The following is a 23,345-nucleotide window of genomic DNA, read 5'->3' as shown; positions in this document are numbered from 1 at the left end:
TAAACACACACACGGTGATTTTTCTTCATTTTAATGTCGGAACCCTCCGTGCCCCCACAGCCCCAAAATCCTCCAAGCGAGTGAACCAAGTGAACCCCAACAAAACGTCTTTGTCGACATCACCAGTGTCAACAAACACTACAGGGACATTCCTAGAGAGGCGGGTGGGGGGAGGGGGGGTGGCTTGGTGTGAAAATAACGCCCCCACACAGCCCCTATGACGCAACACAGTGAGTGTAGTACCCAACTACCACCGGCAGATGGTACTGTTGTGTGTTTTTATTAAGTGTAGCGAACGGAGATGACCACAAAAGAAAGGCAACCAAGAGGGGCCAAAGGAACAGAACGCGTTGCAGACAAACCACAGTGACCCCTGCTGGCACAATTAAGCCACTGGCTACATATGTGATGCTAACCTGTAGCCAAGGGGTCTCAAACTCAATTTACCTGGGGGCCACTGGAGCTAGGGTCTGGGCAAGGCTGGGCCGCATCAGGTTTTCAAAAAAAAAAAAAATAACGCATTTATTAAAAACAGAAAAATGAATAAACTTTGTGGGCGGCACCACATCGAGTGGTTAGCACACAGACCTCACAGCTAGGAGACCAGGGTTCAATTCCACCCTCGGCCATCTCTGTGTGGAGTTTGCATGTTCTCCCTGTGCATGCGTGGGTTTTCTCCGGTTTCCTCCCACATTCCAAAAACATGCTAGGTTAATTGGCCACTCCAAATTGTCCATAGGTATGAATGTGAGTGTGAATGGTTGATTGTCTATATGTGCCCTGTGATTGGCTGGCGAATAATAAACGGCAAATAATAAAAACTTAAGAAACCACATATAGTTGGTGGGTAGACAAAATTTTTTTGTTAAAATTAACAAAGCATTATTAGAGCCCTGTAGACATGACAAAACACGACTATAGTCACATTTATACTCCTTTTTATTTACAACATATTGCGCAACTGCAGGGTCTTGAGACACATGCTAACTCGCAAACTAGAGAGCTAGCGACCTAAACGGTAGCCTTCAAGTTATTTCCTTTAAAATTAAATAGCCAAAAACTTACCACTTCCACACGGATAGGGAGGATAACTATTAACAGTTATTTAACCTTTAACATGAACATTAATCAAACGTAATATTTTTTTCTGGGTACCTGATACCATACAGCATCCATATCAAACTTGCGCGGGGCGAATTAACATTAAACTTTCATATCAAGGCGGGGGCCTCACACTAGTGTCCTGCGGGCCACATTTGGCCCGCGGACCGCGTGTTTGAGACCCATGCTGTAGCCAGCTAGCATTGTGATATTGTGGTATACTGGGTGCGACCCATTGGAACCTTGCATAGAGTAATTCATTCCAACCTAAATAATGTACATCCAAAAGCCTTAAATGTTAACATAAAACATCGTTTTACAGTTTTACAATTATACTTTGACATGCAGAGAATTTGAAACGCACATAAATCAGCCGCCCCCACACAAATCTAGCATGAAATGTGCTAGCATGAATTAACTTGAGGTTGCGCACCAACAAATATTGCACATTAGCACCAAATAACGTCATCAAAACTTACCTTTGCGCATTTCCACATAGTATCAGCATTTGGTACCAAATGTGAGGTGAAAGAAAAAAAGGTAAAAAGAAAACATTATACTCGTCTGATCTGTACAGTGTGGGAGAAGGTTAGCTAACACATATGATGGTGCGTTCAAGTAACTGTGAACATTGTGGGACAGGCCACCGCTCGCAGCAAATAACATATACGTGCAAAAACTATGAGCTTTGTGACTGTATATTATTTTTGAAAAAATAAATAGTGGCCCATATTTCCAAAATTGATAGCCATTTCCATAAAATTCTACGCATTTACAAATGCAAATGTATTAAATGTAGTAGGTGATTTTTTTTTATCATTGCACCTGAAAGCTTCACAGCCAGCTACTGATATAAAAGATGAATGGAAGGAGTACATGAACATTTAAAGGGGACCTGTTGTGCTTTTTTCCATTTTTCTGTTATGTTGTTAGACGTGATCCCTGAAAGACGTTTGGGATATGCTCTGAACGCTCGGGTTCAGGGGGTTGTGACGTCACAGTGAGTTGGACTTCCTTGTAAACTGTACACTGTATTGGCTGTAAGAGCTGAGTGGACCGATCCCAGCCCAATGACGTTAAATTTTAAATTGACGTTGTTGTAAAATCTGCCTAGCAACAAGTAGTAGAGCAAATTTTACAGGAAAAGCTAAAAATAACTCCAAATACTTTTTGATCCATTACTAATCAGTTTTGATAAATCCACTTGAATGTGTTTTTGCCTTTCTAACCGCTGTGTGTTCCAAACTTGGGTGGGCTTTCCACAAGTTAGGGATTGACCTTTCAACTTCACTTTGACCTTTGACCGGGTTTCTCTCGGCTGCTGCACTTCCAAACCACAATGGCGCTCGTCAACTGAGCAAACATCTTCCTCTTGAAGCACACGGCAGGCTTAGACAGGGTTCATTCATTCGTATTAAATTACTAGCACATCCAACAGGTTAAAATATATCATACATAAATATTAATAAATATTGATAAATTGGAATAGCACGAAGAACTATTGCGACCACAGCGATAACGGCCACGTTAGAAGTACCCACATTGCCATCTAGCGGCGAAGGATAGTAATTCACTATAGACTATAACTGTAAAACCTTTGTGCATATTTAGCTAGTTTAAATGTTTATTAAATGTTTAATTGGACTCTTCCCTCCAAATAAATGAAAGGATATCCCAGAAAAAGGAAAAATGACACAAGGCGGCTTAAACTTCCAACTGCTCAGAACCTTTATTAGAGGGCAATGAGGATTAAAATTAAATTAAAATATAAAATTTTGATGGGCCAAGGGAGAAAACGTGGAGCTACAAAATGGAGGAGGGGAGGGGAAAAAAGGAGCCTAGACATTATGGGAGGGGCCGAAGAGGAGTGATAATGTATATAAAAAATATATATAAATGGAAAATGAAGAAAATGAACGCAGTTAGTCGTCATGAAGCCCACCCCCACCTGGAAAGTCCTCATAAAAAAAACAAAAACATCAGTGCTGTCGTTCTCTCCTCGTTCTTGTTTGGCTAACTGTCTTTTTCATGTAACATCTCTTCCTGTTGTGTTGAAACAAAACAAAAGTCCAGAAAAAGTCCTTCAAAAAAAATAAAATGCAGCCACCACGTCATGTTCTACTATTACATATACAGTATATATATATTTATATAAATACATACATAAATATCTTACATGTACAACCAATTGGGAGGCAGTGGGGAGGGAGAGAACCCAAAAAGACTTATGAGGACTTGTGGAGGTGGGGGTGTGGTTAAGGGGGCGGGGCCAGGGCACCTACGGTTGCTCGTTGAGGGAGTAAATGTGTCTTTTTCTTGGTTTTCTTTTCCCTTTCCGCAAACAGACACACAGCCTTTTGAACAAAAGGAAAGAGGGAAATGGGGAGGGGGGTCATGATTTGGGGGGGGCAATTCCTCAGTTTCCCCAGTAGTGGGAGCTGCCGTAACTGGACTTGCTCCCTTGGCTTTTCTGCTGCATGCTGCTGGACTGACTGCGTTGACCTGGGCCACCCTGAGGAGGGGAGGAGGGGGGACAACATTGAGGCTTTTTTTTTTTTAATCATGTCTGGTACTTGTTTACCCAACTGCAGCGAGTACCTGGCATCTCCAAGTACATTTACGAGGAGGAAGCTTGTACATATGTCATTTAGTCTGACAATTTTTCGACAAAAGTAGGCAAAGTATTGACTGAAAAAGTGTGTTCACCCGTGCAGACCCAAACAGGAAACTGGGGGGCTGGGGTGCGACGTTACCTGCGTGTCCTGTGTGAGGTGGTGGTGTAACAGCTGCGAGTGGGGCTGTTGATGAGGCAGGATGTGCAGGAAGGGAGCGGGAGCGAAACCCGGGGCACCCCCGGGGTTCATGGGCCCCGTTCCTCCGAGGGCCGAAGGCAGGCTGAAGGGGGGCGGTGTCCCCGTGTGGAAGCCCTGCTTGTCAAACGACTGTTTAAAAACAAACAACAGGTCCAAGATCAGATATGTAAGAAGGTGTACATATTTACAAATGAGTCATTTAAAGTAATCAGTATTATCACATACTACAGTATTAATTGGCCCTGTACCCTAGAAACCGCCCATGAATGATACGGGAAAAGGCTGAAATGATACCATGATACCTGGCCTGATACCAGACAAACCATGTGATAACCTATAATTGTCAGACATTGATAAGACTGTTGATAAAATATTATTGTTGAAATATTTTTGCAATTATTGTGTTTACACTGTTTAGATATAATACATGTAATAAACTGAACATTTTCTGGAAACAAAATGGTCTTTTGATTAAATAGTACGTGATAATAAGCTCATGATTAAATAGTATGTGATAATAAGATCATCACATGGTTTGTCTGGTATCTGTCTCGGGCTGATACTGGCACGCGGGGGCATGATACCTGGCCTGATACCAGACAAACCATGTGATAACCTATAAATAGCGGCCCCACGCTCTATTGCAGTTTTTCCAAAAATGGTGTGGCGGTACTTCAGCTAACAAAATTGAATCCCCAAATTCCTGTCCACACATTTCATGGAAATGAACACACATACAAGCTCAAGTCTTTGATTATAATCAACTATATTGGGTGATATATATGTCACGGGGGCTATAGGGGTGTTACGTCATGCCTAGAGGGCTCTAATGATGGCAATTTAGAAAGTCATACACAGGTTTTTCTATGCTCCAACTGCAAAAGCATTGACTTTTAATCATGTTGAATCTTGGGCTGGGCGATTTTGGCGGTGGAATTACCGACACGGCAATTTTACATTGATTAGAAGCTCGAAATTCACTTTGACTTATTTCTCCAATGAATTGCTTGACCCTAATTAAATCCTACTTTGGAAATTCACGTATCGTGGTCAGGTATGGAAGCAATTAACCACGATAAACAAGGGATTGTGTTCCTGTCTGCTGTGACCGTGCTGAAGTTGGCTAGCTCTCCACGTTAGCATCTGGGCCACTAGCTGTTAGCCATGATTGAGTGAGGCACAAATACGCTGCACTCCTTGAAGGTCTTGACGCTCTTACTTCTTGATCTTACTTGGTGGTGAACTCGCGTTTCAAAAAAAAAAAAAAAGGTACCAAAGGCTTGAATCGCCCCTGCTTTGCTAGCCGCTTGACACTTAGCGCCAGGCTCTGATGGCTCGATATCGCTTCTTTCTCTATCGGTGGTTGTGGCAGCCTAAGAAGGTGAAGTCACCTGTGTTTTACTGTAGATTGATGCGCTCATGTCGGGTACTCCACTGGTGCCTGATCCCGACATCCCTGGTGCTGAGAGCAGAGGGAAAGACAAAGATAATATAGAATATGCAAGGAGGAGGTCGAAGAAATGATGAATGTATCTAACACTTGATGTTCAGGTCCGCTGTTAGTAAAAGGAGGAGGGGGGGGGGTGTCAGCCAGTAGGAAGATGCTGATTAAGTAAGGCAGTGCATAAGCCGGAACCACTCTGCTTTTTTTTTTTTTTTTTTAACATCCGTGCAAAATACACCGCAGAGGACGTGTGTGCTTATTGGCCACAGCTTTGAACACCCACTGACTGTGTGTGTGTGTGTGTGTGTGTGTGGTTGAGAGGGGGGGGGGTGTACCTTTCCCTGGGCCGCTGCCCGCCGCCTTGGCCTGAGACTGGGCAGAGCCTCCGTACCCTCCCTTACTGTACTCCCCACCGTGGGCTTGAGACAGGTCATCAAAGGCTGAAGGAGGAGGAAAAGAGAGAGAGAGATAGAATGTGTGGGGTGGGGGGGTGTTCAGGAAGATAAGGAGCCAGGAATGATGAAGTGACGAGAAGAACATCAAAAGGTGACAAGAGGAAGAGGAGGGGGGGGGAGAAAAGGCAGTAAGGTAACCTGACTACAATAGCAGCTGTGTCTATATTGAGCCAACCTCAGCAAGGGGGTCGTGGGGGGTGGGGGGGGACGCCGAGCTACGGCATGCAGCACAAGCCCAAAAAAAACCCCAAACACACAAAAGGCCCGATACCCGCAACCCACACACATGCAGCATTGGGTGATTGGAAGTGTGGATGATGGTCCTTGACCCCAGATGACCTTTTATTACACCAAATGATGTCACCTACCTGCCATACATCAATATGACAACTAAACCCTCCTATCACTAAAGGTATGATGGAACCTCTAAGGTCAGACACATTAAACCATTAACCGCAATACAATCGTCCAATCAAATAACCTCTTCAGTTAAGCAAAGCGTCTCCTATTGTTGCCAGGTCTGTGGCGAACAAAAGCAAATAGCCACCAGGGTCGCTAATTAGCACCGAGTCAACACATTTGCATTCCAGAAGTCATTTTTACAAGAGAAAAAATGGTAATGGTTTCATTTCATTTGAACATGCATCAGATTACAATTGAGTGCATCCCATAATCAGTTCCCAGTTCCACATGTCCAAAAGGAGTAGGAAGAAGCAAAGCTTATTAAATCCTACCCCTCCATCTGGTACTTTCACAATCAGTAACTGTTACATTTGTTCACTTCCTGCTTTCCTAATATAGTTAGTGTTTTTTTTTTTGTTTTTTTTGTCACGTACCGAAGTACAAGGTGATATGACCAGGTGACGCATAATGAGAGAAAGTCTTAATTTTAGGAGAACCGGTCATTTTGGGGAAAGTCAAAATATTATTGGAATAAAGTCATGATACTTCCAAAAGAAAATATACCAAGTTGGAATATTTTTGAAAATGTAAAGAAATGGGGGGGGGGTCAAAGGCAGCCATATCGTGGTTAGGGTTGCCCATTACTGTGAAAGCATGTACAGCACATGTATACAATTGCCTCACGATGTATTATTTATTGGGTTTATTGAGGTATTCTGTTACATTGACGAGACGTTAGCTTGGAAGACAATCTTCACACCACATGAAGTCGGCCTTGGCATTGCAAATTTCCCCACTGAGGGACGAATAAAGGCATATCTTATCTTATCTTGGCATGTACAACACTATGAAAAGGAGAGGAAAAAAATATGTTCTCCTAGTCTGTGTGGAAGTGGTAAGTTTTCGTTTATGTTGTCCTTCCATGCTACATTTGGTTTTGGTTTAGAATAAAATCGGAGCCTAACTAAGTAGCTTTTTAGTGGGGCTGAGCAATACTGTATTAATACTTTATACTGGATTTAATGTGGAGGTCTCAACTTTTCAAGCTGGCGCTGCCCGAGTGCAAGCTAGTTACAGCAACTCTGTATTTTCCGCCGCGTTTTTAGTGTTTAGCTGTGCTTTATTCATAACTTTGCTTTTCCTGCCATACCGACCCCTGAAGCAAGTGCCTCATTAGCAGTGGCTTTGAGCACCCCTTCGCTACGCCGAGTAACCGGAGATCCCCATGGCGATACGGTGGAGGAGAGGCTGTATAGCGGGAGTAAACAGCGAAAAAGGCGGTATGTTTAGCGTCTGCTGTCATGGGGAACGCGAGATGGAAGCAAATATATCAAAATAGATACAAAAGACCAAAGCGGCCCTAGCTGGAAAAAGCCCGGACACCCTTGCTCAAATCATACCAAAGTTCAAACATTAAATTGTTATATGGAATTAATTTGAATGTGGCTCTAAACTATCACTTGCTTACAATAAAAAAAAAATGCAGAAACTCCCAAGTAAATGTCAGTGTCAGTGGCGTTAAGACTTTAGAGGTTCCACTGTAAATTTACATAATCCGTCTAATCAAGTAAAATGACTTAATGAAACAAAGAAGAAAATACTGTGGTTGTTCCGTGTGGCAAGTCCTACCTGTGCCGTACGCATGCTGTCCATAAGTGGGCTGATGCTGTTGGTGGTACTGACTGGAGGGGTTAGCCAGGCCCATTGCGGGTTGCTTGGCTGAAGTCGGAGGCACAAAGACGGTGGGGCCATACTGGAAGGCCGAGGGCACCCCCGGCATGCCGGCATAGTATGGCAGACCTGTGGACACAAGCACAAAAACAAAACGGTGGCTCAACAGAAGGAAAAAAAAAAGTTTGTGCTAGCATCTCAAAAGCGATGTGTACCGGTGTATCCGTAGCCGGGCGGCAAGGGCGGGTTGAGGAAGGCCTGGTTCTGAGTCTGCTGCCCTTGGTTCTGGCCTTGACCCTGGCCCTGTGCACCAGCCTGGGGCGCCTGCTGGGGCTGAGACTGTACGCCGGCTGTGGACAGGCTGGTCGGCGGGGCTGGAGATGAAGAGTCATTCCTGCCGAACTTTGTGGCCTCTCCTGCACGAGAAAGAGCACAGCGAGTCATGACACAGACTTCAGAGAACATCTGCAATATTTTTGTCCCTGTTGTGTATGATACTACAGTAAACCTCGGATATATCGGATTCAATTGTTCCCACTGATTTTGTCCGATATAAGCGAAATCCGTTATATGCGTATACCGGAAAATGTCCGTTTTATATATCGGATTTATATCCGGTATATGCGTAAATCGGATTTTATCCGTTATAAAAAGGCACTTCCTTGACTATGTTTCCAATGTACCTGGACGCGCAGGCAACGCTGCAAACGACGTCGTATAGCGGCCTGTCACAATTCGGCGAATCGGAGCGCCACGATGCAGCCATCCGATATATGCGAGGGAAATTTAATGGAAATGCATTGGAACGGGACTGGAGATTTTGTCCGAAATAGGCGAAATCATTATTTTATTTTTATTGGAAATGCATTACAGAAAAATCGGTTCTTTTTTATCTGTCCGTTGTGAGCGAATTTCCGATATAAGTCCGATATATCCGTGGTTTACTGTATTGTATTTCAGGCAAGGATTTGTGAAATGATGCAAGAATAATAAGACTAACCTGTGTAGGGATTACTGGCAAGGCCGTCTCTTCCAGGCATGGTAGCCGCAGTACCAGGGAATGTTACACCATAGTAGTCCTGTGTACAGCATAAGCAACTATTAAAAGACATGCAAATAGACCAGCGGTGGTCAGAGTGCGGCATGCAGCTCCGTTATTGGCCCGCTGCATATGCTGAAAAATAAAATGTATGAGTTACGATTGAGATAAGTGCAGCTTAGCATATACTGGCTTACATTGGTTCGGTTTTAGCATCTTTAACCTTTTGGATTCCTGGGAAGGATTTGTCTTTGTGTGTTGACTTTTGTATTTCAGCTTAACATTCCTCTCACCTTTTTCTTTATTATTGCACTTCCAATAATGCCTTGCACACTGCCACTTCCATGTTATGTTTATTATCATTCATACTAGCGATGCCAAAGCTCACAGTCTGGTTGGCTTATGGTTGCCATGGTCTTGTGAGACATGTTTTCTACAAAAGGAGAAATCTCGCCAGGTTTTTTTATTTTGCGCGATCCCGTGAAACCTCACTAAAATTCTGAAGTCTGGTTTGACACCATTTAAAGACTTGCATGCAGTGTGAGGGCCGCACTTGGGCAGCATTTTCCGTGTTAATGCAACAAAATGTCAAACCTCATTGCATGCTCTCCTCAATATACAACATAAAGAAATGTATGCTTGCCATCACAGCAGACTCACCATAGGAAGGCGAGACTGCAGCATTTGCAGGTCCTCGTAGCCGTAGATCTGCTGTTTGGGGGAGGAGGGAAATTTTAATTTTGCAAATAAATCTAACTTTTGTGTTTGGGTTTGAATGTTAACATTACCGGATAAGCGGGGAGCAAGCCACCGGGGCCCATTATGTACTGACTGGCCAGCAGAGGGGGCACTCCTTGGGCCAAGTTGGGAGGAGCTTTACCTGAAGGAGCCGTCAAAAGATAGTTGCAGACCAACCACGTCTCATTGCAAAAAAAAAAAAAACAAACAACAACCTAAACATGCCTACCAGAAGTGGTGGTGAGCAGGGTTGCCGTGCGGCTGTTGGCAGCCGACGGTGGGCCATTTGTACCGTTAGAGGTCAGGCCTGGCGCTCCAGACAGGTGCGGGACATTGCCGCTTGAACTGCTGATAGCCATGGGAGCCGAGGAGGGATTGGTTGCATTGAGAGGCTGGTTGGACGACGTGGAGAAGCCGTGGAGATTGCTGGCGCTCTCCTCGTTATTCGTCTGAGGAGGAAACATCTTTACACTACATCTGTTGAACACACATCTGTTTTTTTGCTTTTTGCTCACCGTGAGGGAGGAGCTTGTAGTGTGGGTCGGTCCAGTTGAGTGAGAACTGCTCACATGGCTGGAAAGCAAGTTGCATCCATTTGTCAGAATGTGTCAATATGAGCCAACATTAAGCTACAACATGTGTAGCATGACTTACCTGTTGAGTGAGGGAATGGGCGCCGAGTGGGAGGTAGTGGCTGCAGGGGAAGGTGTGTGATGCGCGGGGCCGCTGTCACTGGACATGATTGGAGACTCCGTTTTCACAGTTCTGGGCGATTGTGTAGCTGAAAGAACATTAAGATAGATATATTAAGATATGCCTTTATTTGTCCCTCAGTGGGGAAATTTGTATTGCACAGCAGCAAGAGTACAGCGTCAGTTAAGCAGTACAAAATACACAATATAGAAAAATAAACAATATAAACAACCCAAGTATTAACAAAAATCAACAGTTTTTCCCAGAGTTATATACAATACAGTATGTAGATAATATGAAACGAGATGAGATATATGACCAGTCTATACACTGAGATCTTGTTAGAGAGTTAATATGAGGCATTATGGAAATACTTCACATAGAGCTTAGTATATTGCATTTAGAGCCCTTAATATTGCACATGGAGGTTGATCAGATATTGCACAGTGAATGGGGTCTGGAGTAACTATACCAGGGGTGTCAAACATACGGCCCGCGGGCCGGAACCGGCCCCCAAGGAGGTTCGATCAGGCCCGCAGGATAATTTGAAAGTGGAAAAAATGCATAAAAGACATGGAATTAATATTTTTAATTCGCTGCAATTCATGGATTATCCGCTAAGGGGCGCACTCTTTCCATCAGAGTAGAAGACAAGCCGCATCACTGAGACAGACTGAAAACAGCAGACGGTATCAATGCGCCATCTGCTGCTTGTTACGACATTGTTAATACCTTGGTCTCTACCTCTCCGCTACACCCTCATTAGCCAAAATGTCGCTATCCAAACGGAGAAAAGTAGATAAGTGTAGAATTTTAGAAAAATGGACCACGTCCTATTTATTTACAGAGATGCACGGAAAACCTTTGTGCTTGGTGTGTTTGCAACAAGTTTCGGTATTGAAGGAATATAATATTCGACGCCACTACGAGACTCATCACAGCGAAAAATATGACGGCTTACTGTTTGCATTGAAAGAATACAGCTCTGTGAAGATGAATCCTTACTGTGGTGATTTAAAAAATGTGCACTTTAATGTTAGTCAGCAGCTTCAAAACAAAAGTTGTGTGATGGAATTCTACTGTTCATACAACTCCATAAATTTTCAGTATATATTGTATGTGTATGTATGTTTCATGTATGAAGTTTACAGATTTACAGGACAGGCGAACACTTTCTTCATTACACATTTGAAATCACTCTCCTTAGTTTGTAAGGTGTACGCAGGGATTACATTTAGATTTTATATGCGTATGTGTAAGTGGTTTAAAAATCCCTTTCTTTAAAAGTCTCATTTAATCTTAAAGTGCATTACTATATTTTTCAGTACCAATTAAAGTTTTGTGCCTTTGTACAATCAGTAGGATCAGTTGCAATGCATATTTGTGAATGATAAAAGTAAATTGCACATTTGTCTAAGGAAATATGAGGTGTTTCATGAAATGTTTTGTAAAAGGATAGTTCATTACATTTCAACATTTCCCTAATGTTCTTGTGCTTCTTTACACCAAAACAAAGGAAAGACATGATATTTTAGTTATTTATAGCAGAGTATGGTATAATTTTAATGGTCCGGCCCACTTGACATCTCCCTAGGCCGTATGTGGCCCACGATGCGAAATGAGTTTGACACCCCTGAACTATACTGACTATAAACATGCAAAGAATGTTCTAATTGTATCCCGTGTGAGATGAGAAGCCATCCCCAAAGCAGACTCACCATCCTGTGTGCTCTGCGCCTTCATGCCACAGTAACCATTCTAAGGAGAAGTAAAAAAAAAAAAAAGTTATTGTTCAATTCCTTCTTTGGCTCTCATTCACACCATTCCTTACTGTGAGAGGTACAGCAGCAGATGCAGGGCTCTCTTTGTTCTGAGAGAAGCCCAAGTGCGGCGGCAGGGATCGAAGACCGGCGCTCTCGACGTGCTTGCTCGGTGTCGTAGCCGTGGTGGAGGGCGGAGCGGACGCACCGGGTAGACCCAGGGACGGGGAGGGCGTGACACTGGGCAAGCCCAAGGACGGCGAGGGGAAGCTGGACTCCGGCAAGGCGGAAGGAAGGGTGGGCAGGGTGCTCATGTGTTCGCTGTTTAAGTAACAAGACGATGCAAATTACAGTTTCCAAAATTCCACAAAGTATAGTAGATCCTGGAGCAAATGGTGAAATACCGCAAATAATGGACACAACCATAAAAAAACGGGAGAAACAAATGCGTATACATGCAGCATAGGACACATACCTGACAGATACAGGAGGCTTGGAAAACAGGCTGCTCTGTGGCTGCTGTGGGGGGGCAGCCATGGCCACCAGAGGTGCAGGAGTTTGCTCCTTCTGGGCCACATCCACTGTCCCAGTACCGGTCTCGGAACCAAAGTCCAGAGCTCCAAACTGAACGTTAAGGCCCGAAACGTCGGCCGAGCCCGGCATCTCCACTGCTGACGAGGGGATCTGAGGACCAGAAGTAAGTTTAGAACTAAACATACTGAATTAAAGATGAAAGCAAATTGTATACAACGCTGCATGGGACACAATATTGAGGTGTTCAGGTGCCTTTGTAACACCAGCAGCCAGATATGACACATTTGTACAGCTACTTTATTTTTCCAAAGATGGACAGCAAGCTAAAGATACAGGAGTGTGATTGTGAACTACAAGTGGTTGTAGATGACCACAATGTATCTCACCAGTGTTTTTGATGCTGTGTACGAACCACAAGAGTTACAATTACGTGCAATATGGTGACAATAATATTAATTCATTCATTTTCTACCGTTTTTTCCTTACGAGGCGGGGTACACCCTGGACTGGTCGCCAGCCAATCACAGGGCACATATAAACAACCATTCACAGTCACATTCATACCTATGGACAATTTGGAGTCACCAATTAACCTAGCATGTTTTTGGAATGTGGGAGGAAACCGGAGTACCCGGAAAAAACCCACACATGCACGGGGAGAACATGCAAACTCTACACAGAGATGGCCGAGGGTGGATGAAAAAATAAAAATTCTACAATAAAAACAAGATTAGCCACAATCAAGGCACCTTGGAAGGAGGCGGCACTCTGCGCTTCTGTGCCCTGAGCTGTCGCATGGGAGGTTCAGTGATGGGCGGATCCACGCCAGGCAGCTTCAATCCTGGAGAGGCCCCATCTCTTACAGGAAGGATTGAGGACTCGTGACCTGAAGAGGATTTGGAACTTATCAAGAACTTGCCAAGTACTCGAACTTTGAGCAAATGATGTTTTAATACCATCTCACCTGGTGGTGTGGGCACTTGAGGGGCATGCGGATGAGACAGACCCAGAGGATCTGAGGCGGGGAGGATGGATGATTGTTGGTACCTCTGCGCTAGCTGGCTGAGCACCGCTGACGGTTCGGGCTGAAGCTTCATCTCCACTACTGGGAACAGGAAACATTTTATACACAGAAAAACACACCATTTCGATCATGGATCAGAGCGTACTGTGGAGGCCAGCAGCAGGTCCGTTGTCCAGTCTCTGAGGTTTGATTTCCATCGAGGTGGCGGAGGGAGGAGTGGGGCTTGGTACCGCGGGCGGCACTGCATCTTTGGAAACGCTACCATTGCTGGTGGGGGCGGCCGAAGTCTGACCTGCTCTCTGACCGAGCCGTGGCCCGTTGAGCTGCTCTGCTGTCCTGGTGTCCGATGCGGGCGCCGGCTTTGGTGCACTCAGAGACCCAAATCCGGAGCCCAGGACTGAGGACTGGGAGGGAAGGGAAAACATCAGGTACATGACTGACATGCAGCAGGGTTTGCGGCGGAAGGAGTGGGTGTCCGTACCAGTGCGGCATGTGCATAAGTTGTGCTAGCAGAGGCGGCGTGGGCGTAACTGTTGGCTGTGGCGTGGGCATAGCTGTGCGTTGCTGTGCGTCCATTGTGGTGGGAGTTGGTGAAGACCAGGCTTTGGCCCAGATCCTCAGGCCCATCGACCAGGTCTGACTCCACAGAACCGCCCCCAGACTTTGGCAAGAGGCTCGCTAGGTCCACACTGGAAGAAGTGAGGAACAAAATGTATCAGTTTACAATTTTTTATTTTTTTTATAAATGGGTGTGCATTCAGTGGCAAGGAGACTCACTTCTGTCCATGCGGGATGTGGTTTCCTGGAGTGGAAGAGGAAGTGAATACTTTGGTCTCGGACAACTGTGGACAAGGACGGGCAAACTTTAACCAACACAGTTTCACACTTTCATGGGAAGGAAGTACAACATCGCAAATGACCACAATGTATCCTACAGGGTAGAACTGCACATTTCGAGCTGACACTTCCTCCTCACTCTACCACCCCCCCCCCCCAGTGAGGCTTTGGCCAACCTTTGGCTATCATTCCTTAGACAAAGACGGGCGTTAAACACCTCCGCTTACCTAACCTAACATACGGCCAATTCTTGCTGGGACAAATCGTTATGTCAGCAAGTGGGCAACCTGGTAGCAGATGGAAACACCCGCTCATAAAGTAATGAAGATACAGACAAGCGAGCCTGGGGGAACCTCACTGCTTTAGCACCATTTTAACAGTTGTCCCAATTTCACACTCACAGATCTACACTCAAATGAAGCGGAACATTCGGCAATAGCGCATCAGACTTGAACACCTCCATCAAAGTGCTTCAACCAAGTGCCACAACAAAACAAAGTGGGACTGCAAAAAAGTAACTGTGACTGCAAACTAGTTTGCCTAGTATTAATTGCGTCCATTGTTGGCTTTATACCTGAGACAATCAAACAACATAACTTTGATCATGTGATCACAGGGCAGGGCTCTACATTAAAAACAAAAATGACTTGCCCATGGGGAATCCTTAAGGTGAGAACTACTTGCCCGAACTTGCCCCATGTAAAATGAAAAGACTGCCATAATGATATCATCTCATTTTTGTGGCATCACATGAGAATCTCAAATAAAGATTAAATGATTATCATTTCTTGTGGTTGTTTTACTACATAGATCATGATTAAATATATCAAATAGTGGAGATGTATGTTAACATGGCATGCCATACTACCTTACGCATGGTAGTCGTACTAAGCAGTGATATTTATAAGTTGTGCACCACAATGAAACATTATTGAATAGACACATTTGTGTACTAGTTAAGTGTTTTTAATCCAGAAAAAATGCTCAATGGTCAAACAATAATTTGTGAAGCAAAGGTGAGAAAAATCCACAGAGAAATGGAAGCGCTAGATTTTGTAGCTTGTGCAAAATCAGCACTTGGTATTGGATCTAATCGGTGGTGTTTCATTGTGACCGATTAAAATTGTCACAGCAATGTGATTCACTCACCTGTGCCATCATTTGATTTGCTGCCGCTAATAAAATACTTGTTTAGGAGGCACTGGTTCATCACTTTTTGCTGTTTTCCTTCACAAGTTGTTGAAGAATTAGACCATGTTGGCAGGGACGCCATGATAGATGTTTTCCTAGTCAAACCATCGCTGAATGGTTGATCGCGAACAAGAACAGGTGTGGGTAAAACGTGGACTGCGGACAGCGGTCTAAATAAACGATTCTGATTGGTCCATTTCAAGATTTGCAAGGATTGGTTTGCAAATTACCACCGGAATTCCGCAGTCCGTGTTTTATCAACACCCAACAAGAACCGCTTTTAAAAAAAACTCTTGGTAGTATGGCATGCCAAAGTACACTTGCTCGACGGGAATATCACTGATTGGATTTACTTGCCCCAATTTTGTTTTAACTTGCCCCGGCCCATCGGTACATCGTTATTGTCCAGCCCTGACGGGGGGACTAAACGAAAACACATTTACCACAATAGTTACTTACGTCTTCATTCCAGTCTTCTGAAGTCCAGTCTTCCGAGTTGCCTCCCCATGTTGCTGGAAAAAAGGCAACATCAGTGACAGTTGGATGAATCTGACTTATCCGACTTAAAACTGCATGAGCCTGTCCGCCTCACAGCAGACACTGGGAGAAACATGAGGGCTGCTGGACTGTTTACAAAAAACTTCGGGGGGGGGGGGGGGGGGGGGTACAAAATTAATAATTTTGCTATCAAAATACTCACTTGTGTGCAAATACAAACAGAATCTACTGTTGAGCTCATGGAAATTGAACTGAACGTTTGTGTGGGGAAGTATTTCCCCAGCGGATCCCTCAATCATGGTGGAATCTCATCATAAACACTTGCCCCCGCCACCCCCTAACCCCCCACCAACCCGAAATCCCAGCAAAAGTTAGCAAACAAACACCGAAACTCCTTTTAAGGTGAATGCATGAAAGCTAGCGGGGGTTAGCTTAGAGCACGCTAGTGCGTCTGCATTTGTGCGACTCGGGTTGGATGTGTTTACACCATGTTGTGTTTTACCGCTTGTTAATCTAAACGAGTAAATTAAGGACGAGAGGCATATTTCTTCTCGCTCCCAACTCATCTTAAGACACTTCCCAACTTCCAAATAAGAGTGCTGTTCATCACGTCCTGTCTAATTATGTCAACAAAAAAGGTTTGTCGCAAAAATCCTCTATAAACATTAAATAAGGGTGAATAAGGCTAAACAGGGTTGCTACCACACAACACGCACACACAGTGAAAACGGTTCATCTCGTAGCCCAGCACGGTCCTTACCGGTTGCCTCAGCAGGCTCGTTGGCGTCACCGTCCCAAGTCTCGTGGCGACCGGCAGCGTTGGCGGCATAGTCGGCAGGATTGAAGGTGCTGAGAATATGAGCAAATGGCAGGTAGGGCATGTTACTGCTGATTTTCGGGGCGGTTCTGAGATTTTCTTGTCCAGATGTATAATTTTGAGATATGTGCTTGTAATAAACATCAGCACCTCCTCTCCTCAACAATAAAACGTGGTCTTACCCCATTCCCTGGGAGAACCTGCCGCCTACAGCTGCTCTTCCTCCTCTGCCTCGACCACCGGCCCCTGAGAACACATACAAACATGTGACTTTGTCTCACTTGCTGTTATTGTACTGAACTTGAAAGATTTGGACATTCTCCCCACCCCAAAAATGCGACACTAGACCGTTGGATCTCTAGGTACTACCCTGCATGTCAAGGAGGCCCACACCGTATTAGCACACACCCCCACTCAACCCCAATAGGGGGCAGCTGTGAGGACTAAGCTCATTCCACAAATGTCGAGAGCCAAAATACTTGGAAGGCTTGTCGACACAAATAGCCGTTGCCCGCTATGCTAAGTCTCCAAACATGTGATGCAATCCGCTGAAGACGGTGCATGGAGAAAACGCCGTCACGACACTTGCTTACAGAAAAGACAAACCCTCATCCAAGCACACATTCTGTTTTATAGCGTCTTCACACTTGACACTCATGCTTTGTGTGCGCGAGACTGCGGTCCGGTTAGCGTTCACTTCACTTTATGGCTACAAATCTACTCCATTAAAGCTTTGATTTTGGTCTGTAAATACCAGGGATGCTACAGTCGATCAGCCACCAACCAATCAAACCAACCAACCAATCAGTGTCGGCTGGTTTCCGTGATCAGCATATGCCGATAAAGGCCTCTCAACGCCGATCACCCGGGGCTAGCACTATCGCAGCCCGTATCAATCTCTGCATGCGGTGTCTGGAGTAGCGTCGTCCTCCCAATTTCCTTCACACTGTATGAAGTATTTTGTATTAGTAATTACCTATTTTTTTGGGGGGGGCCATGGAATTGCCCTGACTTTTCCCCATGACTTTCCCCCCTGGCCAATAGCACTCATAAATACACTGGATGGAAGACATGCTAGAGAACTAGTTACAGCGTATGTGATGGAAGAATACAGGAAGTGCCTTGAGTTAGTTAACTTTTTGCACTTCATTTAGTGACAGCCTATCAAGTGTTACGATGCGGTCAGTGGTCGACTTGCCTCAGTGAGCACTAGAGTGCGCTTGCAAGGCAACAGAGACCCACCTCTCAAGTGGTCTTAGTGCGCCTTATTTGCCCAGGCGAGAGGCCAGAGGGACTAGAGTTTGTTTCATCTGAACCAAAACTGACATGTGTGAACACACCCCGAGAGAGGATGCACAAAGTCACTTTAAAATGACACCCAGTCATCAAATTAGTCCCGAAGCTTACTACTAGTGAAAGCTGCTATGATGGACTGTCTGTCACCACCGATGTGAGAGACAGAAAGCAAACATGAGATCCGTGTCGGGTTTACAAAACACTCAAAGTGCCGAGAACAAACACAATCCAAGCTTGGAACGTTCCATTGTCCGTTCTGTCATGAAATCAACACATCTCGTGCAACGCTCACCTCTGCCCCGCCCCCTGCGTCCACGGTCCCCTCCCTTTTCTCCTGGCGCCACCTCGAGACCATTCTCCTCGGCACGACCTGGAAGCAAAGCATGAAAGGTTAGTAAGGTGTCACGGTAATGCTCATCAATGAATCAAACACCATCGAAAAGAAATGCATGAACAAAGTGAAAGATGCATATTATAATAATATAGCATAAGTCAGTGGTTCTTAACTGCTTGGGCTGTTGAGACACCACTCACGTAACAAGCGGCGACCAAATTTGCACTAATCTTCCAACTAACACGCAAATACCTTGTTTGCAACAAAGTTTGGAACTTTAGGCGGACTTCCCCACGTCTTTTTATAGCACGCTCTTCTCCAGCACATAAAAATGCTATCTGGCCGTGTGTCGGAGTGACGGCACTTTTCAGTTGACACTCAATGTCCCTCCTCTTCCTGTTCAAGCTTGGTCGAGTCACCCACATGGCATACACCTTGTGGGGTGGGGGAGGGGGGAATGGGCTTTTTGGGTCGAGACCCCAACAGTTGAGTGTTCCAAACTAAGGGTCGATATATCGGGCCGATATTTGCGTTTTTTTCCCCTTGCATTGGTATCGGCCGATACACGCGTGGGTTCGCCGAAATATTTTTCCACCGCATGATTTACAGAGGACCCCGCAACACACGTAGTCGCGGTTGAATCACTGTTGAATCACATCAAGGGCGTGTTTTCACAAGTAATAGAGTTAGCTTGCTTTTAACACTTACCAAGCCCATCACATTTCACTGGGTGATCGCTAGGCATAACAGTTTAAGTCACGGTGTGACAACAAGAAAGCCCAAAAACATCACATACCAACGCAACAGACGAATAAAAGCACTCTCACCAGTTGAGCAGAACAAGAATGAACAACTATGCAACTTTAAATGTGTGTCGTGTTGTGTGTGCGCTCTCTCCGAGCACGCACACTGCGGAGGAGCAGTCATCACATCGATGCTAGATAAATTTCAACTACGACAGAAATATTTTGCACTTGGTTGAATATTTATTCCTTTTAAAGTTGATAATGCCGTTTAAATGTGTGTTTAAGAAAGCTGAATCCTACTGTGTTCAGTGTTTACATTTCAATAAATATTTGTTTAAAAATGAGACCTGGAATATTTGTTATGGTCATTTTTTCATGTAAATTGAGGGATCAAAAGCAGTATCGGCCTCAAATATCGGCCCAAGCAAAATCGGCCATCGGCTAAGGGTGATGGAAAAAAAATCGGTATCGGCATCGGCCCCAGAAAAAACCATATCGGTCGATCCCTATTCCAAACCATCGCATCCCCGACAGGCGCTAGGTGCATGGTCAGAAAATGACCACCAGGGTGTCTGATTAGCTTGTCCAAGCATAATGAGACCACTCACAGTGGAGTGGGCGTGCCCAGACTGTTAAAAACAGACAGTTTGGGGAAATCCAAGGAAACACAGCTGGAATAGGTGAAGAGTCTGGAAAATCTAGAGAGCTTTCAGTGCTCACGTGGAGATCCTCAGGAGCTGTGGAGTCCACATCTCAATACAATAGGGCTAAAGGACCATAATATGCCCCCTTTAAGAAATGACCATGTGGTCCAAGACAGCTCCTTTTCTTTTATTTCCACTTTCTCTTCCCCTCTTCCTCTCATCCTTGTCCTGGTTTCGGCTAACAAACCAAGAACATTAACAGTACAAAACCTGAGTACTCACTCATTCAACCCTAACGTTGTAGAACCTTTTAGCCCTATATAATGTACTTTATATCTGACATTCAAACTTCTTCTCACAGCTGTCAAGGGCCATCAATGTTACGTTAAAAAAAAAAAAAAAAAACCTAACACAAGTGTCTTTTGTCCGCTTACCTTCACGGCCGCGGCTGATACCGCGACCCCTCTTGTTGGGACCCCCCCGCCCTCGACTGGCCTCCCGCTCTCCTCCCTTCTTTTCTCGGCTCTCCTTTACCTCCGAGGGGCCTCCTTCTTTGCCGAGGCTGCGCTTCTTCCCGACGGTCTCCCACGAGTTCTGACAATGCAAAAAAAATTTTTTTTAAAAGGCCCTCGGCTGTCAATTCAACTGCATTAAAGGATGCATAAAATAACGCATGACGGCATACCACTGCATCTGAGGTGCTCTCCAGCAGGAAGTTGATAGCTCTGTTTACGTCCTCGTTGCAGTCGTGGAGGGCGACCATGCACTCGTCTTGAGTCTTGCCGGTGACCTCGATCAGCTGTGGGATCAGAGTTATAGCTTGTTAATAACAATCCACCATGGAAGAGAGCGAGAGAACAGAAACAAGGGCACATCAACCCGAATACCTGTTTGACTTTGCCCTCAAAGATGGCGTCATTTTTGTCGTAGATCATTTGAGCCAAACGAATCTGTTCCGCTGTTGCCTGAGTGTGAAAGAAGGCGTCAGTGAAACAAAGAATCAAACCAAGAATGTTCTTTAGACAAATTTCCAGGCAACAAGTGTTGCACTCGCGCTGAAGCTACCTAGTTTGTATATTTCCAGGTCAACAGTAGTAAAGATGGTGACAGTATGTTCTATAATGGCCTAAATCACAGCACAAGTCATTTAAGGACACCTTTCCTTGTCCTAAAACAGTCATTGTCCTAGACAAATTATTGGCCCTACTGGGGGCCAGAAATGTTTTAGCACCACCCTGATATGAAATACTGTAACAGTATTAATAATAGTAATAGTAAATACCGTGTCATTAACGAGTTAACTTTGACAGCCCTACTTATTATATGAAAATGTGACTTATCATACATAAGCCGCAAGGAGCGGTCACATTACAGTCATGCTATGACTCATCCAGGCAACGTTGCACATGTTCATGTCGGTGTTTGCCTCAATTTGCCCCGGCAAAACTGTCAACCTATGGGGTCGGGCACAACAACACTCGTCATCCACTCACCTGTATCTGTTTTTGTGGCTGTGTTGTCTGTGCGGTAGTGGGCAGCGTTCTGTCCCGAGTCCCCCGTGCTTGATTGCTGACCACAGAAGTCATCATATACAGTATATACAAAACAATGTATGTACAAAATAGAAAAAATCTGGAGGGGAGAGAGAGAGAAACAGAAATAAGTTGAGAACTAACGGATATGTTTACAATTGACTACAAAGCATGGCTCATTACTATACAGGGAGCTGCCAGTGTAGTGGAGTATACCAAGTAAGACTATAACTCCATCTGTCACCTAGCAGGGTTAAATTTAGTCCCCCAGAGCGGACGGTGCGAGTGTCATCTTACAACCCTCCCCACTGCCACCCATACAAAAACACCACAAGTGTGCAGCAGCAAATGTTATACCACCATTTTAATAATAATAATATCAACGGCGAATTGTTTCGATTTGACATAAGTGCGAATGGTAAACATTGCCCTCAACATTGTCCACAACACACCACTGTTTGACTTGAATAATATTAGAAGCTTGGCACACAACTGAAAGTTAAAAAACAGTCTTCAACTGTAGTAATGGTGACATGGTATATACGTATGAGGAAGTAAAAACAAATCTACTGTACTTAAACGGCAAACGCCATACTAATGTTAGCTTAGCATGGCTGTGGCTAGCTAGCAAGCTAGCTTTAGCCGGGCTAGTGGCCACTTGTCTTTGTTCCGTGTGCGACTCTCACACGATACCCCACTCGAAGACTAACGTAGACTATAAGTTAGTTTAACGACAATCCACAGATCAATCGATCGCTACCATCCAGCTTGTTCTATGTCACTGGTGAATGGGTTTGAACCCAAATGTGCGTAGGTGCGCAGAAATTCGCCTCATTTCAAAAGTCCACATCATATGGATGCTAATGCTAGCGGTTAGGCTAACAAATGTGACTGACTGACGGGAATACGCAGTGTTTTTTCGCTACAAATAGGTGATATAAACACTATCGTAGTGTGTGGAATGTATTATGTGTAAATATAGCAATGTTTGACGTAAATGTATATAACCAGTTTCGGTATAATGCTTAAATAGCCCGTCATGTGAACGGCCTGTCCACATACACTCAAATAAAGAACAACGCAGGCTAGTTAGTGAGTAAAAGACGCCTCGTTCTGAAAGTCGCTCGATGGCCTCCCTCAAACTAAAAAGGTCATCATAATAACCTTGAAGGGCGTGTGTGACTAGTTGGTAATTAATAAAAAGACGCAGCCATTAGTCTTTTCGTTACCTGCTAACACGCTTCGCTCAGCCAGCAGCAGCAGCAGCAGAAGTCACGTGACTCTCCGCGCCGTTGTTGAACGTTGTGAAGCCGTCGTAGCCAACTGAAACCGGCCCTGCCTGTCACGTGGTTTCAAGCCGGGACGCGCGTATTGCGGACCAAGAGCGCGCGGCGTTACTGAACACTCACAGTGACACTTTAATATAGGCAATAAAATTAATACTTTTAACATTTCAATGAACATTTGTTATTTATGGTTTGCTATTGTGTGATGTGATGTATTCCGCTGTAACTTGTATGCATATTCAAATAAAATTCACATTACTGGCACAAAAAAATCTGAAATTTGTTGCATGTGCACAAGTTTCACAAATAAAAACATAACATATCCATGATATAGGATTATACATTGGATGAATGCACATACTGTACCAATATTTGTAATGTACAATGTTGTGTCCTTAATGTAATATGACTTAACAATGTACTATTATGTCAACAATCTTCACAAAGCTTTATGCACAAAACACACTGAAATGTAATTGTCAAACAGATT

The 23,345-nt window shown here is 44.5% G+C and overlaps 1 protein-coding gene across 4 annotated transcripts; it reads right to left on the bottom strand.

Annotated features, from left to right (window-relative positions):
* Positions 1-2,805: 2,805 nt before the first annotated feature.
* On the bottom strand, positions 2,806-22,926 carry LOC131127665 (ubiquitin-associated protein 2-like). 4 transcript variants are annotated; one of them, XM_058069768.1, is made up of 29 exons: positions 22,799-22,926; positions 21,531-21,669; positions 20,925-21,002; positions 20,723-20,836; positions 20,472-20,631; positions 18,606-18,683; positions 17,200-17,263; positions 16,961-17,049; positions 16,162-16,214; positions 14,452-14,516; positions 14,156-14,363; positions 13,820-14,078; positions 13,615-13,755; positions 13,400-13,536; positions 12,592-12,800; positions 12,188-12,437; positions 12,075-12,114; positions 10,318-10,444; positions 10,179-10,236; positions 9,893-10,112; positions 9,714-9,805; positions 9,586-9,636; positions 8,887-8,965; positions 8,102-8,302; positions 7,845-8,015; positions 5,694-5,798; positions 5,306-5,376; positions 3,855-4,043; positions 2,806-3,613 (listed from the first exon to the last, which is right to left on the bottom strand). In XM_058069768.1, exons 2-29 carry the CDS (start codon positions 21,624-21,626, stop codon positions 3,518-3,520), a joined length of 3,501 nt encoding a protein of 1,166 aa, XP_057925751.1. In that variant the 5' UTR covers positions 21,627-21,669; positions 22,799-22,926; the 3' UTR covers positions 2,806-3,517. The 4 variants fall into 4 exon arrangements, with proteins under 4 accessions (XP_057925751.1, XP_057925753.1, XP_057925752.1 ...); XM_058069770.1 differs by having other exon boundaries at positions 9,586-9,633; XM_058069769.1 differs by having other exon boundaries at positions 13,615-13,752.
* Positions 22,927-23,345: the final 419 nt, after the last annotated feature.

The sequence above is a fragment of the Doryrhamphus excisus genome, chromosome 4 (genome assembly GCF_030265055.1).
Source record: "Doryrhamphus excisus isolate RoL2022-K1 chromosome 4, RoL_Dexc_1.0, whole genome shotgun sequence".
Taxonomy (NCBI): Eukaryota; Metazoa; Chordata; class Actinopteri; order Syngnathiformes; family Syngnathidae; genus Doryrhamphus; species Doryrhamphus excisus.
This window is presented reverse-complemented; position numbering and strand designations above follow the sequence as displayed.